General features: G+C 49.8%; 1 protein-coding gene across 1 annotated transcript in view; it reads left to right on the top strand.

Annotated features, from left to right (window-relative positions):
* The window catches only part of LOC311525769 (IgGFc-binding protein-like), a gene marked incomplete at both ends in the record, with an annotated part of 148,490 nt that overhangs the window by 60,924 nt on the left and 70,843 nt on the right, over positions 1-16,723 (top strand). Inside the window, 15 exons of the mRNA XM_084638109.1 lie at positions 2,093-2,376; positions 5,365-5,716; positions 6,745-7,309; positions 7,478-7,680; positions 7,788-8,198; positions 9,406-9,692; positions 11,356-11,627; positions 12,121-12,261; positions 12,821-13,077; positions 13,179-13,263; positions 13,394-13,483; positions 14,088-14,329; positions 14,421-14,707; positions 14,806-15,083; positions 15,448-16,046. Coding sequence (XP_084494235.1) covers positions 2,093-2,376; positions 5,365-5,716; positions 6,745-7,309; positions 7,478-7,680; positions 7,788-8,198; positions 9,406-9,692; positions 11,356-11,627; positions 12,121-12,261; positions 12,821-13,077; positions 13,179-13,263; positions 13,394-13,483; positions 14,088-14,329; positions 14,421-14,707; positions 14,806-15,083; positions 15,448-16,046 — 4,353 coding nt within the window. The remainder of the gene's footprint in view (positions 1-2,092; positions 2,377-5,364; positions 5,717-6,744; positions 7,310-7,477; positions 7,681-7,787; positions 8,199-9,405; positions 9,693-11,355; positions 11,628-12,120; positions 12,262-12,820; positions 13,078-13,178; positions 13,264-13,393; positions 13,484-14,087; positions 14,330-14,420; positions 14,708-14,805; positions 15,084-15,447; positions 16,047-16,723) is intronic.

The following is a 16,723-nucleotide window of genomic DNA, read 5'->3' as shown; positions in this document are numbered from 1 at the left end:
CCACTGACAGACCTCACGTCTCCGGGCCCGGCCCTGCTTTCCCCCTGAGCCACTGACAGACCTCACGTCTATGGGCCCGGCCCCGCTTTCCCCACCAAGCCACTGACAGACCTCACGTCTATGGGCCCTGCCCTACTGACAGACCTCACGTCTCCGGGCCCGGCCCCGCTTTCCCGCTGAGCCACTGACAGTCCTCACGTCTATGGGCCCAGCCCCGCTTTCCCCCAGAGCCACTGACAGACCTCACGTCTATGGGCCCGGCCCCGCTTTCCCCACCAAGCCACTGACAGACCTCACGTCTATGGGCCCTGCCCTACTGACAGACCTGACGTCTCCGGGCCCGGCCCCACTTTCCCCCTGAGCCACTGACAGTCCTCACGTCTATGGGCCCTGCCCTACTGACAGACCTGACGTCTCCGGGCCCGGCCCCGCTTTCCCCACCTAGCCACTGACAGACCTCACGTCTCCGGGCCTGACCCCGCTTTCCCCCTGAATCACTGACAGACCTCACGTCTATGGGCCCGGCCCCGCTTTCCCCACCGAGCCACTGACAGACCTCACGTCTATGGGCCCGGCCCCGCTTTCCCCACCGAGCCACTGACAGACCTCACGTCTCCGGGCCTGACCCCGCTTTCCCCCTGAGTCACTGACAGACCTCACGTCTATGGGCCCGGCCCCGCTTTCCCCTGAGCCACTGACAGACCTCACATCTATGGGCCCGGCCCCGCTTTCCCCTGAGCCACTGACAGACCTCACATCTATGGGCCCGGCCCCTCTTTCCCCCTGAGCCACTGACAGACCTCACGTCTATGGGCCCAGTCCCGCTTTCCCCCTGAGCCACTAACAGACCTCACGTCTCCGGGCCCTGCCCCACTGACAGAGCTCATGTCTATGGGCCCAGCCCCGCTTTCCCCCGAGCCACTGACAGACCTTACGTCTCCGGGCCCTGTACAGTGAGACCTTTCCAGCCTCATATAAGGAAACACAAATGAATATTTAGAACATAAGAATGACCATACTGGGTCAGACCAAAGGTCCATCCAGCCCAGTATCCTGTCTACTGACAGTGGCCAATGCCAGGCGCTCCAGAGGGAGTGAACTTAAAAAGTGATCTCTCTCCTGCCATCCATCTCCATCCTCTGACAAACAGAGGCTAGGGACACCATCCTGGGTAATAGCCAGCAGCTTCTTTTCTTATGCCTTCCTCCTTCCTTTCTTTACTGATTTCATATATGATGATGATGATGATGTTTGGATAAAGTAAAATTAATTGAAAACTCCTTTTTATGCTTATATGTAGATTTCTTTAATTAGCAGCTAAAATGAACTGATAGGTGTAAAATATATATATTTTAATTTTACTGACTTTTGCAGCTTCTACTTGGTTTCTCTTGTTCTTTGCTGATTGTACTTCTTGACATTTCATATATATTTAAATATTTAAAGAAAATTAAAGATTTTTGTAAATCATCATGTTCTGAAACTTTATCCAAAACCTCAGATTTAAAGGACCTTATTCCATAAACTTGCTCTTTCAGAATTTGAAAATGAGCCTGTATAATTAGTTAATATTTGCACAGCACTTTGGGGTATGGTATGTCTACACTGCAATTAAACACCCACGGCTGGTCCATGTCAGCAGACTTGGGTTCGCGGGCCTTAGGCTGCTGCACTTTAAAAGATGTTGGGCTCTTGGGCCTTTCCCCCTCACAGGGTCCCAGAGCCTGGGCTCTAGCCCGAGCCTGAATATCTATACTGCAGTTTTACAGGCTGGTAGCCCAAGCCCCACAAGCCCGAGTCAGCTGACATGGCCAATTGCAGGTCTTTAATTGCAGTGTAGAATACCTGAAAGTGTAAAATGCTGAGTAGGTGGTAAACAGGCATTCAAGGAGCACAGCATAAATATCCACTGTCGTCCGATCTTATAGATAGTTCTGATGTGTCCACACATGCTTATTTTCTCACATGAGCAGATTCTGTGCCTGCAAATGGAGATGTGAGCTAAATTTGGAGGTACAGCTTTGGAGGCTGCATAAAAAACTTGGCCCTTTAAAGACAAATAATGAAGCCTTTTTGTTTCTTGTGCATGCAGGTGAACGGAGTCATTCAGGTACTTCCTGTGGTACTGTCATCAGGTGTAAATATTTCCTTCAGTGGTCAGTACGTCATGGTTACTACTGCCTTTGGGCTGAGAGTTAAGTTCAATGGAGATCATAGAGCTGAAGTGATTCTCTCCAGTATATACAAGTCTAAAGTCTGTGGAATGTGTGGAAATTACAACGGGTACAAAGCAGATGACTTTCTTAACCCAGATGGAGAGATGGAAGCAAATTCGGTCAGCTTGGGCAACAGCTGGCAGATTTATAATGACTCCAGGTAGGACTCCAAGTGCTATGCTAGTCCTTGGCGGATTGATATGTAATAAGTAGGTACTTTAAGTGCTTATTAACTGTGATACAAAAATGTCAAGATTTTCTGGATGAAAATTAATCATATCAATGCTCATATTGTTCATGTAATTGTGAAGTTTCACAGCTGTTTTGACTGGGAAACAGAAAGAGTGAATTTGAGCAAAAATATCGCAAAGGTCCAAACTGGGTCTAAGAATTTTTTATTATCATTAATTAGAAATATGAAACTTGAAAACTTTTTTGCCTTTTATGTGCCCTTTCCGTGTGTCCTTCATGTGCAAAATCTGTTTGTAACCTCTTATCAAATCAAAACTGATTCTAACTAAGCCATTGAAAGGCACTAGGGCTATGTCTATGTTGAATTCCAAGTGTATTTTTTCCCCATTCATTTCATACCCAAAATCATCAGAAACATTTTTTCTTAAAAATATTTCAAGCTTGGACAGGAGTAAGCCCCGGAATGTTACTAAATACGTTATGCAAAACATCTTGGGCTTCAGTGCACGCAAACTTCATTAGTGAATTTCTCTGCATCTTTTTTCCTCCTAGCTGTGTCCCAGATCTTGGCCATACCCCAAACTGCTCAGATGATGAAAAACAAATGATCCAAAGCAACAAGTACTGCGGGTTGATCACAGATCCAAGTGGCCCGTTCTGGCAGTGCCACTCGGTAGCTGATCCATTGGTTTATTTTGAAGACTGCCTGTATGATCTGTGTGAACTTCATTTGAACAATGCAGCCCTCTGCAATAACCTACAGTCATATGCTGATGTGTGCCAAGCTGCAGACATTCCTGTGGGAACATGGAGAAATGAAACATTCTGTCGTATGTAGACTTTAGATTATTATAGGGGGGTTGGTAGCGCTCTCTGTTATTAAAGTTGCCTGACATTTCCCATTATAAGTCCCTGTTTTCAATTACTTATAACTTTGTCAAACTTTAACCATGTGGGCTGAAATTTTCCATGCTGGGTGACTGCCTCAGGCTGAATTTTCCAGGGAAAAACTTCAGCCAAAATGGTTCTTCCATTTGTGAGAAGGAGGCTAGGAAAAAAATACCTCATTTTGCCTGTATTAAAAGATTTTAAAGACTTCTTTGAAATGTTCTCACACCCCCATGCTTTGGAGTGGGAACTTGAAATGTGAAATGTGGCAGGGCATGGCTGTTGGTCAGCAATGTGCCTTTTGCAGTCCCTGGGAAAATCTGCTCAGATATGGCCAAGTCAGGAAGCCTTTGAAAAATCACATTTCACACATGCTCAGTAGAGACTTGTTTGAAGTTAACAGCTAAACTTTCTGATGATACTATCCTCACTAAGCCTGCTCCAGTCCCTCACAGCTCCCTGTGCTGACCAAACGGTGCATGCATCCTTCCCACAGAGAAAGTGAGCATGCTCCATGCAGAGGTGAAGCTCGACTTTCCCTGTAATGGCTGCTCTGGGCCGGGGTAGGGCTAGGTAACAGAACTGAGATCAAGGAGCCGGTCTCTCCTGTGCGGTCAGTGACAACCTCCTCCCCCCACATTTGGCCCAGGCAGCATGGAGGAGGATGCTGCTTGATTCAAATGCAAAGCAAGAGCTGGACCATGGGAGGGAAAGGTATAGATTGGGACCAGGACAAGGTGCTGAGAGGGTGGAACTGGAACTGCCTGGGCAAGGAGTCTGGGACTAGGAATGAGGAGAGACTGAGAGTTGGGGATAGGGGAGAGAAAGAACTGGGACAGGGATGGGCTGGAGGGGACATGACAGCAGGAGCCAGGCTTTGGGGTAGTGGGCAGAAGAGTGCTGGCCGCCCTTCCTGCAGGCCCCATTGACCTGGAGCGGCAAACCACGGCCAGTGGGAGCCGAGATCGGCCAAACCTGTGGATGCAGCAGGTAAACAAACCGGTCCAGCCTGCCAGGAGCTTTCCCTGAACAAGCGGCAGACCAGCTTTGAGAACCACTGCATGAGAGCACATTCCCTACCCAAGCCTGGAATGGAACCCAAGATCCTAAATCGCACCATTCCTCTGCTGTCAGCAAATATCTGTGAAAGCCACTGGCAAAGTGTGTGTTTCATGCCCTGCTACTGAGGTCCTACAGAAAAAATTGGATATGATCATGTAACTAAACACGCTATCATAATGCACACATACAAGGGGGCTGGATAAAGGTTGCATAGGTAACCTTAATTCTGGCATATTTTAACTTTTGCTTGCTTGACTTTACAATTTTAATAAAGTTCTTTCAACATTAGGTGTGGGGAAGTGCGTGGTGGTGGTGATGAGGGTTTAATATATGTAAATAACCAGACATAATCTACAGCAGAACCGCTCCTCTCTCTTGATTTTCTTTTAGTGACGTTAATCAGGAGTTTGGGAAGGAAGAAAAATATAAACTAAGTGATTAACATTAATAATAAATGGAAAAATCACATTAATATAGTCCTGCCACCAAAACGAGCAGCCAAGAAGAGCAAGAAGAGTAATTTGTTTTTTCCCTTAACTCAGTTATATACAATGGAAGTTTCCCTGCAATATTCTGCAGGATAGATGGGGTTTCTTGCCGTCAAAAGGAGAAACTGAAAGTGAACTGGGAGTTTTGATGGAGAATAAAAACAGACGAAGGTCTTCAGTATTTGGCACAAAATACTTTTAAAAGGAACAAAATATATTATTGCAAATCAGTAGTTAAAAGGATTAATGTGGATGGTTTTTCAATTTACAGCACTGATCTGTCCACGCAACAGTCACTATGAAGCATGCACGGCAGCCTGCCCTGCTACCTGTGTCAACCCGATGGCTCCTGCCAGCTGCAGCCTGCCGTGTGTGGAAGGATGCGTGTGCGACAGTGGCTATCTTCTCTACAACGATGGCTGTGTCCCCAGCAGTCAGTGCGGGTGTTGGCACAATGGCAAACACTACCCTGTTGGCTCTGAATTCTGGACCGATGACACCTGCTCCTCTAAATGCAGATGTCCCTCTCAGGGGAGCAAAGTAACGTGCTCGAACGCAGCCTGCCCAGCCGATCATTACTGTGGGGTTCAGAACGGAAAACCTGGCTGCTACCCTGAGACTTACGGGATCTGCCGCGTCCACAACGACCCTCATTACAACACGTTTGACAGAGAGACTCACCACTTCATGGGGATCTGCACCTACACGCTGGCCAAAGTGTGCGCCAACTCCAGCTCTCTGCCTTATTTCAACGTAGAAGCCAAGAACGAGCATCGAGGGAAGCCCACGGTGTCCTATGTGCAGAAAGTCCTGGTGGAGGTTTATGGACAACACATAGAAATTCTCAGAAACCGTCCGAGCCAAGTGCTGGTAAGGAGCATTTCCTCAGTAGGCGGATTCCAGATGGGGAGTGAGCTTTGCTCTGTGTCCTTCTGTAGAGGTGACCGTTTCTCACTCTCCTCTGTTGAATATGAGTCAAGAGTGTGCCCTGGTTGCCAAAAAGGCAAACGGCATTTTGGGCTGTGTAAGTAGGAGCATTGCCAGCAGATCGAGGGACTTGATCGTTCCCCTCTATTCGGCATTGGTGAGGCCTCATCTGGAGTACTGTGTCCAGTTTTGGGCCCCACACTACAAGAAGGATGTGGAAAAATTGGAAAGAGTCCAGCGGAGGGCAACAAAGATGGCTGGGGGGCTGGAGCACATGACTTATGAGGAGAGGCTGAGGGAACTGGGATTGTTTAGTCTGCAGAAGAGAAGAATGAGGGGGGATTTGATAGCTGCTTTCAACTACCCGAAAGGGGGTTCCAAAGAGGATGGATCTAGAGTGTTCTCCGTAGTAGCAGATGACAGAACAAGGAGTAATGGTCTCAAGTTGCAGTGGGGGAGGTTTCGGTTGGATATTAGGAAAACCATTTGCGCTAGGAGGGCGGTGAAGCACTGGAATGGGTTACCTAGGGAGGTGGTGGAATCTCCTTCCAGAGAGGTTTTTAAGGTCAGGCTTAAAAAAAGCCCCGGCTAGGATGATTTAGTTGGGGATTGGTCCTGCTTTGAGCAGGGGGTTGGACTAGATGACCTCCTGAGGTCCCTTCCAAGCCTGATATTCTATGATTCTGTGATTCCATGAAGGGGAATCCGTGACTCCTGATCTTTCAAACTTTATATCAAGACGGTCTACAGGGACCGTCTGCAGCAGGCAGCAGGAGCCTTCCTGAGGTTTGGGTGTTACATCTGGACAACTTGCGCCGAGAGAGAAACAATCCGGAAATGCATGTTACTATTTCACATAGTAATTATTTGCAGAGAATGAGTCAATTTCATTGCTAATTTCTCCCTTACAAGTGTCCTAGGGCCTCACGCTGTGGAAATCACGTGGTACTTTTCCTTCCGTTTCCCATTAGGTCAATGAGGTGCTAATGACCCTTCCTGTCAGCGCAGCTGGTGGGTCAATCAGAGTGAGCAGGAGCGGACGATACGTTACCCTAGAGACAGATTTCAGACTGAGGGTTTCCTATGACACCGATCACTCGGTGGAAGTGAAGGTGCCCACCACCTATTTCAACAGGACCTGTGGCATGTGCGGTAACTTTAACGGTCGGAGACAGGATGACTATATGATGCCCGATGGGCAGCAAGCCAAGAACTCTAATGAGCTGGGAAACAGCTGGCGTGTCATGGACGACGATCCCTCTTGCGGTGGCATCCCACCACCAGACCCCTGCCCTGCAGACCGGGAGAACCTCTACAGAACAGACAGATTCTGTGGCATGATAACCCAGAGGCCTGGCCCCTTTGCGGTCTGCCACTCCGTGATCAATCCTGAGAGCATCTTTGAGAGCTGCGTCTATGACCTCTGTGCGCTGAATGGGAGTGAGGAGCTCCTGTGTAGCGCTCTGGCGACCTACGCGGATGCGTGTCAGGAAGCCGGGGTGACGCTCCCCCCCTGGAGAAATGCCACCTTCTGCGGTGAGTAGCAAATCTGGAGCATCCAGTCCTTGTTCAGCAAACAAATTTGTTCTTTATTGACCTTACGTGGTTGTGAAGAACCCTTGTCACCACGTCTGTCTCCCTGTGGGGCGTGTTTCCAAGGGGGCTTTGTCGATCTTAATTCTCTTCCCCTCGTTACCCTTTCAGCTCCCACCTGCTCTGCTCCCAACAGCCACTACGAGCCTTGTATGACTGCCTGCCCTGCCACATGTCTGGACCGCCTCGCCCCCGAGAACTGCAGCAAGCCCTGTGTCGAGGGCTGCGCGTGTAATTTTGGATTCGTGCTCAGCGGAAGTGCCTGTGTGCCAGAAGCCAAGTGTGGCTGTGTGTTCCAGGACATATACTACAGTGTGAGTGAAACCACGGACCTCAGCGCCCTGGGTGGGGAACTGATCTGCCAGCATCACCCTCTTTAATGGCATCCGTTCATGCATTTCTTGTGTGTGTCTCCCGGCAGGAAGGAGAGCGCGTTGTGACGGAGAACTGCACGAGCCGTTGTGAGTGTCTTGGAAATGGCATCATGACGTGCAGTGAGCTGTCTTGTGGTCCAGATGAGATCTGCAAGATTCAAAATGGCCTGCGGGGATGTTATCCCGCCGGCACCGCGACGTGCCACATCTACGGTGACCCACATTACACCACCTTTGATGGGAAACTTCACCACTTCCAGGGTGCCTGCAACTACACCGTGGTGGAGACCTGCGATAACTCCTCTGGCAGTTTTAGGGTTACCACCCGAAATGAACACCGGGGCAGCCCCAGCTGGACAGCCATTAACTCCGTCGCTCTCACCCTGGATGGCGTCCACATTGCCCTCAGGAAGAACAGGATGGTCTACGTAAGCGCCTATCTCATCTTCATCCGGAATGTATTCCGTTGTGTGCTTTTTATGTCATGTGAATCTGCTTTAACCAGCCTATAGTCTTTCTTAAACTCTCAATGCGTTACAAGAAATAGGCCCCTTGAGATCTTGGAATCCATGTCAGCAAATACTGTCTAGTGACTTGAATTAAGAACAAGAGTCCTCATTACTTGGGTGAGCTTGGGTGACCCGCTTACCCTCTCTGTTTCTCAGTGCACCTGTCTGTACAGTCCGCATAAAAATTCATTCTCGCCTCCCAGTGATTAGTGAAGTTAAGCGATTGGAGATTTATAGTGCCTGAGAATAATGACTTTCTTTCCAGGCCATTCATAACTAGAGAAGGTGTAAAAGAGCATGTGTTGGGAGTAAACATTTTAAAATCAGCCGGCCGTGATCACTTGCACCCAAGAGTTCTCGAATGGCTGGGGGAGATCTCTGGCCCACTGAGGTTGATTTTTAATAAATCTCGGACTACCAGGGACCTCCCAGAAGACTGGAAGAGTGAGAAAGTTGTGTCAAGAGTTAAAAATGACAAGTGGTGTGACCCTGGTAATGATGTGGGGAATCGTCGTCCTTTGGGGCTACATCTATTGGGGTTCTGCGGGGATCAGTTCTAAAACGGGCACTAATCAGTATTTCTATCAATGATTTGAAAGCAAATATAAGTTGATAGCTGTGATTCAAATGGTGGATGACACAAAGACTGAGGACGTACTAAAATAATGATGAGGACAGGGCAGTCATACAGAGCCGTCTGGATCCTGGTAAGCGGGGCCCACTCAGAGAAAATGTAGTTTTGGGTACACGCACACAGGGAAGTAGTGAGTTGAAGCCGGCAGGTGATTTTACCTGTGCGTGCGGCATTCTTGAGGCTGATAACAGAGTACCGCGGACACCTGTTCCGGTGCTCACCTTTTAAAAAGACTTTACCGAAAGGGGAGAGGGTGCAGAGAAGAGCCCCGAAAATGCAAGGGGGCTTGCGTGGTTTGGATGTGGCAAATATTTCCATAAATTCCAGTGCTTTTTAAAAGCCAAGAAGTGTTCTACCGATGGTTTTTGTTTACACTTTACAAATGCCATGTCTGGAAAAGTCTGCACCCCAGAATATTTTTCTTCATTCTGCACTATATGCAAGATATGAAAAAGCAAGGTTCTTTGGGAACGTGACAGTGCAGAACATACACTTTTCCTTCTGTCCTTCTTTCCCATTCAGATTAATGGTGCCCTGGCCTCTCCCCCTGAAACTCCTCTCCCTGGAGTGACCGTTTCACTCATCGGACGCTACGTACAAATTACTACCACCCTGGGCGTCCAGCTGCAGTTCAATGGGGACCACGAGCTCTTTGTAAGAGTGACTGAGAAGTACAAAGGGCGGCTGTGCGGATTGTGCGGGACGTACACGGGGACCCAGCAGGACGACTTCACGAGACCTGATGGGGTCGTGGTGGCAGACGCCAATGAATTTGGAGCCAGCTGGAGGGTGCCTGACGATGAGTGGCCGTGAGTCATTGTTGATTAACAGTCCCTAGGTAGACAGCGCACTGGAAAGTGAGACTGTTGATCTAGGTTCAGTCTGGCATTAGCAAGACTAAATGCACACGTTGGCATTACCAATTATGTTACCTATTTATACGCAGAAGCGACTTCTAGATGGGCTGTCTCCTGGACCCAGTGCAAAGGAAATGTTATTTCCATCCTGACTCCACTCAGGTTATTCCGCTTTTCCCCTGCGAGAGGACGTCCTGTTTTCCTTTTCTCCTGCGAATGAGAGTAGCAATATTGATTCTGACAGAGGGCTTGTCCCCATGAAGAATTACTTTGCACAAGCCAGGGTGTGAGTCTACCCTGCACTAGTCTGCCACGGGCTGACGGTCCTATTTCAAAGAGGACTAGATCAAGTCTCCGGACCAAACTGTCCCCTCCGGGCAGAGCGAGCACTCGAGCCGACCTGCCCCTGTTGCTCGGGCCGGTGTAGGTGGGAGCAGCCCCTCCCGCAGCAGAACCTGCCAGGGACGTGGCTCTGCATTACATGGCAGCCTGTCTGCACAGGGCCCGAGTCCCTAACATCACCGCTTGGGCCCTACGCACTCCCTGCAGCAGCACCCCCACCCTGCAAGACTGGGCCCCTGGGTGGCAGCAGGGCAGCTGTGCTGCCCATCCCCAGGAATCTCTCTCTCCTTAGCTCCTGGTACTTCAGCAGTGTTGCTCTCCAGGGCAGCGAGTGGCTCATGTCCTCGTTCCCTTTCCTACCTGTTTGTCTCCTGGAGCTACACAATGTCTTTTAAGGGAGGTCATGGATGCCGGATAGTCTGTGTAGCAAGGAGACATTTCATCCAAAGTCAAATTTCAAACCTTTTCCGTGCATAAACTCAGAGAAGCCAAACCCAAGGTGCAAAGAGAATACAAAGGGCCTCAATACTCCCCCGGAAGGCGCCCAACTTTTAGAGAGAAATAGGAAGGTATGGCCCATTTTAAAAGAGACCCTGAACTGCGGAATCACTAACAGGGCTTCTCCATCCTCTTGTTCTGAAAGGCAACGGGACACATCCTCAGCCTCAAGCAGTGGTCCCCAAACGTTTTTGTCCATGCCTCCCCTTTTCCTGGGCCATGACTCCCCGGGAGCAACGGTTGGGAGCGGGACTGGTGCTGCAGCTGGAGCCTCGGCTGGGAGTGGGGCCGGCAGGTGGATGCCTGAAGCCAGGGGCCGCGGCCAGGAGCGGAGCTGGGATCCAGTGTGCGAGGTCGGGGCCGGACCTGCAGCTGGGGCCGGGGAGCAGGGCTGGAGTAGCTGGGGCCGGAGCAGGACTGGGTGGCGCTGCTTCCCCGCGCCCCATGGGGGCTGGTCTGGGCCTCCCTGGGCCTCCTCAAAGGTTCCTGTGCGCCCCCCTCGGGGAGCAAGACCCACAGCCTGAGGACCACTGGCCTAAAGAATAACAGACTAGAAAGTGAATAAAGGTCTCAGGATTTCAAACTCCGCATGTAATAACGTGCCCTTTACTTTGTATTCATGTTGGTGGATGATTTGCAGTCCTTGGAGAGGTGCCTCAGGTTGGATTTGAGCATTTCTGGCAACGGATGCATATTTACTCTCAATTTTTAAAGAGAATTGTGTACTTTCAGACCCCCAGGCCTGCGTAAGCTTGTGTTCCTTTGTGTTCTCTAGGTGTAATACAACGATCCTGCCACCGGTAACGTGCACTCCCGCCGAGCAGCTGGCAGCCAAGGAGCGGTGTGGAATCCTAACGCACCGCGACGGCCCATTCGCACCCTGCCGTTCTGCGGTGCCACCCCACCTGTACCTTGAGAGCTGTGTCTACGACCAGTGTGCCACAGGAGGAAGCTCTGAGCAGCTCTGCAATGATCTGGAATCGTATGCGGCAGCCTGTGCAGAGGCAGGAGTCTCTCTTGGGGAATGGACGGCGGACACTATCTGCGGTAAATTTCAGCCGCTATCAGTAGATGCCTATGTGCCAAATTGTACACCCACGGCATTTGTGGGGAGGAGCATTTAGTCACTGTTCCTACAGTGCAATCACAAAGCGGGAGTTGCATGGTAGAAGGTGCCGTCTTATTTGTGCAGATAAGAACATCTCTAATACCAGTACACTGGCTGTAGCCACAGGGGAGCAAGAAAAGCCCTTTACCAGTGTTTTTCCAAAGTTTCCTCTCTGACCGCAGCTTTCTTCGGAGTGCTGCTTTTCCTGGCATGTTTGTACTGGCATGTTAGCCATAACTCTTTCCACTTGGAAAAATGCTATATTTTAAAATGTCTGTAGTCTGAGGGAGAAAGTCATTCGCTACCGCAGACGTGACAGGTGTGTAGGAAGTTCCTGCTCCGGGAGCTAGCGTTGGGAGACAGGGAGAAGCCTCCTTTGGGATCGTCACAGGAAATATCACCTCTCTCCTGTTCCTTTTCCAATTCCTCCAGCTCCTTGTAACATGTCCTGTTCATTTGACACTGACTTCTGTGACTGGACACAGTCAGTCTCTGACAGCTTGGACTGGAAACGACACCGGGGGCCAACCTCCTCGCCAAACACGGGACCCTCGTACGACCACACGACAGGAGGTAGGGACTGCAGCCTCCACCTAGCTCTCTTGCGTAATGACGTGGTTAGTAGGAAAGGAATTCAGGAGCAGGCTGGAAGGGCCTTTGGGTCAAATACAGAGTCCAGGCCTCTCGGGGCAGATCCAGAGCCCACGGAGGTCAAGGAGAAGACTCCCATTAAGATCAACAAGCCTTGGATTACTAGAGGATGAATGGTATCCAGGGTGAAAATATTATATCACAAAAAATCAGTGACTTTCCTCATTGGAAGAGACCGGATATCTTATTTAGCCGAAACCGGCTCTTGCAACCACAACAAAACATCTCCCTGTGGCCTGCAAAGCAACAAACCTAGATGACTGGATAAATAAATGGAAAGGAAGGAGCTGAGAGCACTGTTTGGAGTCTCTCCTGGAATTGTGTGCGCTTCCCGTAGAAACACTGGCAACAGAATTCTATATCACTTGTGTTCCATTAAGGATCGAATGTCGGCTGTGATGTTTATGCTCTTAGGAGTGTTGTCATTGTTTGTCATGTCCTATAGCTTGTACATTCCTTCGTAACACACTGTTTGTTTCAGATGGTTACTTCATCTACTTGCAAGCGAGCGAGGCCAGCTCTGGAGCTGTGGCTCACTTGCAGAGTCCTGTGTGCAGTGCCAATGGACCCCATTGTTTCCGCTTCTGGTATCACATGTACGGAGTGGCTCACACAATGGCACTGAGAGTTTATGTCGCTGAGGATGCAGCATCACGTCTGGTCTGGTCAGAGACAGGAAATAAGGGCGATAGGTGGAACTTGGCAGAAGTCACTGTGTATAGCGGAGGAAATATGCAGGTAGGTGAAATCATTTGCCTTGACTCTTACGATGATAGGGCTTTAATGAAGAACAAATGGGTATGAAAGAAACTAACTCTGGCAACTTCCCCTTCCCCTAGATCCTCCTGGAGGGACAGCGGGGTGAAGATTTCCGCAGTGACGTAGCAGTGGATGACGTATCTCTAATAAACGGATATTGCCCAGGTACAGCGCACCATGTCAGAGTTTCTGTTTTTATGGACAGGGCTACTTGGTGATCATGGTCAGTGTTTCCTTTGTTTGGAACAAGAACATGTGAATTACAGAACATCTCTATGACATTGTCTCCTTGTAGGAGATGGACCTCCAACAACTGTGAGCACCACATCAACCACCTCTACCCCTTCTGTAGGGACAACCACACCACCTCCGTCGCCAAGTTCAGGTGAATTTCTCTGATATAAATGACTCCTTAAAGATCTGCAATTAATTGGCATGTCACGCCGATCCTCAGGTTCTGCACAGCTCTTCTGCTCTTACTCCGTGTGAATGGGAGGGCAGAATACGTCCCAAAGCTTAGAAAGGATCCAGGCGACTAGCAGTGTTGTTGTAGCCATCTCGATCCGAGGAAATTAGAGAGACAAGGTGGATGAGGTCATATCTTTTATTAGACCAGCGTGTGTTGGAAAGAGAGCCAAGCATTTGAGCTGCCACCTTGACATTTGCAGGAACATTCTGAGTGAGTTTCCCGTACCTGAAGAAGAGCTCTGTGTAAGCTTGACACCTTGTCTCTCTCAGCAACGGAAGTTGGCCCAAGAAAAGAGATCACCTCCCCCACCTTGTCTCTTTGGTGAACAGGCTAATTCCTATCAGGAAACCCGGGAAGCAGGTGCAGTAGGAAGTATTCTAAGCGTGATGGGTGGCGGCCGGTGAAGAGCTCAGGCCTGGAACGAATGTTTCCAAACCAGGTTGTCCGACTCTAACAGGACCTGAAGCCACTGTGGAAGTGATTGAAGTAAAGCTGTGATTTATTGTGCTTTGCCCCCCAGAGTCTTGTGTGGTAGCAGGGGACCCTCACTACTATACCTTTGATAAACAAACCCATCATTTCATGGGGACCTGCGCCTACACCCTGTCCAAACTATGTGATGGGAACAGCACGCTGCCCTACTTCAATGTGGAAGCAGCGAATGAGCGCAGAGGAGGCAACACACGCGTGTCCTATGTTCAATATGTGGACGTTGATGTTCGTGGCCTCAGGATAACACTAGAGAAGGGGGGAGTCGTGAAGGTAGGTGCAGGGACGGGGGCTGAGTGGCTTGTTGAGAAGGACCGTGGAAGATCATTTCTTTACGTGCAGGGCTTGCCTTCTTCATGCCTAGGTAAATGGAAAGGGAGAGATTATCATCCCCTTTGCACCATCGCCGGGTGTGCAAATCTCCTCCAGTGGGCTTTACGTCATGGTCAGCACAGACTTTGGGTTGACCGTGAAGTTTGATGGGAACCATCGAGTGGAAGTGACCCTTCCGAGCTCCTTTAAAGAGAAGGTTTGTGGGATGTGTGGGAACTACAACGGGAACGCAGCGGACGACTTTCTGAATCCAGATGGGGTGCTGGAGCCAGACTCTACCAGCCTTGGCAACAGCTGGCAGGTCTCCAACCACAGCAGGTTCGTAGCTCTCAGGGCAGATCTGGAATTGCCTGAGAAATATCAAATGTCAAGGGAAAGCCACGCAACCAACCAAGGGCTTCTCTCTTTTCTCTCAGTTGTCCTCCAGGAACAGGCCATGACCCAGTCTGCGACGAGAGTGATAAGCAAATCATTGCCAGCAGTGCTTTCTGTGGTCTCCTGACAGATGTGAACGGCCCATTTAAAAAGTGCCACGGGGTGCTAGATCCTACCATTTACTTCAGCGGCTGCGTTTATGACCAGTGTGAATTGCAAATGGATCCCGACTCCCTCTGCAAGAGTCTGCAGTCTTATGCAGATGCCTGTCGGTCAAGGGGAGCTGAGATAGATGCCTGGAGGAATGCTACCTTCTGCCGTAAGTACAAGCAAACGAGAGATTTTCCACTGCGAGTTTCGTGCGCGTGTTTGGAATGGCTTTCATAGCTCAAGAAAAGAAATTGTTTGGAACCAGGACAACGTGAAAGCATTGCACGGGCTGAGGCATTGTTTTAGGTTTCATTGTGCATCGTGCTCTTCTGCAGTTGCAGTAGAACCTTGGGAGTTTCCGTTTCCGAGAAACTAACCTGGCATCAATTGGTGCAGCTGATACCGTAGCTAAGTAGAACTGAAGCTGGCGTATCATCGCACTGCGTATGAAATAATTACCTGTGAACAGGTAGCAAAGAGAATTGATTAGTGTAATACTTTCTGATCTATGACAGAGCTTTTGTTTTCTCCAGCCATTGACTGTCCACGCAACAGTCACTATGAAGCATGCACGGCAGCCTGCCCTGCTACCTGTGTCAACCCGATGGCTCCTGCCAGCTGCAGCCTGCCGTGTGTGGAAGGATGCGTGTGCGACAGTGGCTATCTTCTCTACAACGACGGCTGTGTCCCCAGCAGTCAGTGCGGGTGTTGGCACAATGGCAAACACTACCCTGTTGGCTCTGAATTCTGGACCGATGACACCTGCTCCTCTAAATGCAGATGTCCCTCTCAGGGGAGCAAAGTAACGTGCTCGAACGCAGCCTGCCCAGCCGATCATTACTGTGGGGTTCAGAACGGAAGACCTGGCTGCTACCCTGAGACTTACGGGATCTGCCGCGTCCACAACGACCCTCATTACAACACGTTTGACAGAGAGACTCACCACTTCATGGGGATCTGCACCTACACGCTGGCCAAAGTGTGCGCCAACTCCAGCTCTCTGCCTTATTTCAACGTAGAAGCCAAGAACGAGCATCGAGGGAAGCCCACGGTGTCCTATGTGCAGAAAGTCCTGGTGGAGGTTTATGGACAACACATAGAAATTCTCAGAAACCGTCCGAGCCAAGTGCTGGTAAGGAGCATTTCCTCAGTAGGCGGATTCCAGATGGGGAGTGAGCTTTGCTCTGTGTCCTTCTGTAAAGGTGACCGTTTCTCACTCTCCTCTGTTGAATATGAGTCAAGAGTGTGCCCTGGTTGCCAAAAAGGCAAACGGCATTTTGGGCTGTGTAAGTAGGAGCATTGCCAGCAGATCGAGGGACTTGATCGTTCCCCTCTATTCGGCATTGGTGAGGCCTCATCTGGAGTACTGTGTCCAGTTTTGGGCCCCACACTACAAGAAGGATGTGGAAAAATTGGAAAGAGTCCAGCGGAGGGCAACAAAGATGGCTGGGGGGCTGGAGCACATGACTTATGAGGAGAGGCTGAGGGAACTGGGATTGTTTAGTCTGCAGAAGAGAAGAATGAGGGGGGATTTGATAGCTGCTTTCAACTACCCGAAAGGGGGTTCCAAAGAGGATGGATCTAGAGTGTTCTCCGTAGTAGCAGATGACAGAACAAGGAGTAATGGTCTCAAGTTGCAGTGGGGGAGGTTTCGGTTGGATATTAGGAAAACCATTTGCGCTAGGAGGGCGGTGAAGCACTGGAATGGGTTACCTAGGGAGGTGGTGGAATCTCCTTCCTGAGAGGTTTTTAAGGTCAGGCTTAAAAAAAGCCCCGGCTGGGATGATTTAGTTGGGGATTGGTCCTGCT

This window comes from Lepidochelys olivacea (assembly GCF_965140295.1).
Source record: "Lepidochelys olivacea isolate rLepOli2 genome assembly, chromosome: 9".
NCBI classification, from domain to species: Eukaryota; Metazoa; Chordata; order Testudines; family Cheloniidae; genus Lepidochelys; species Lepidochelys olivacea.
Note: the sequence above shows the minus strand (reverse complement) of the source record. Positions and strands in the feature narration are given on the sequence as shown.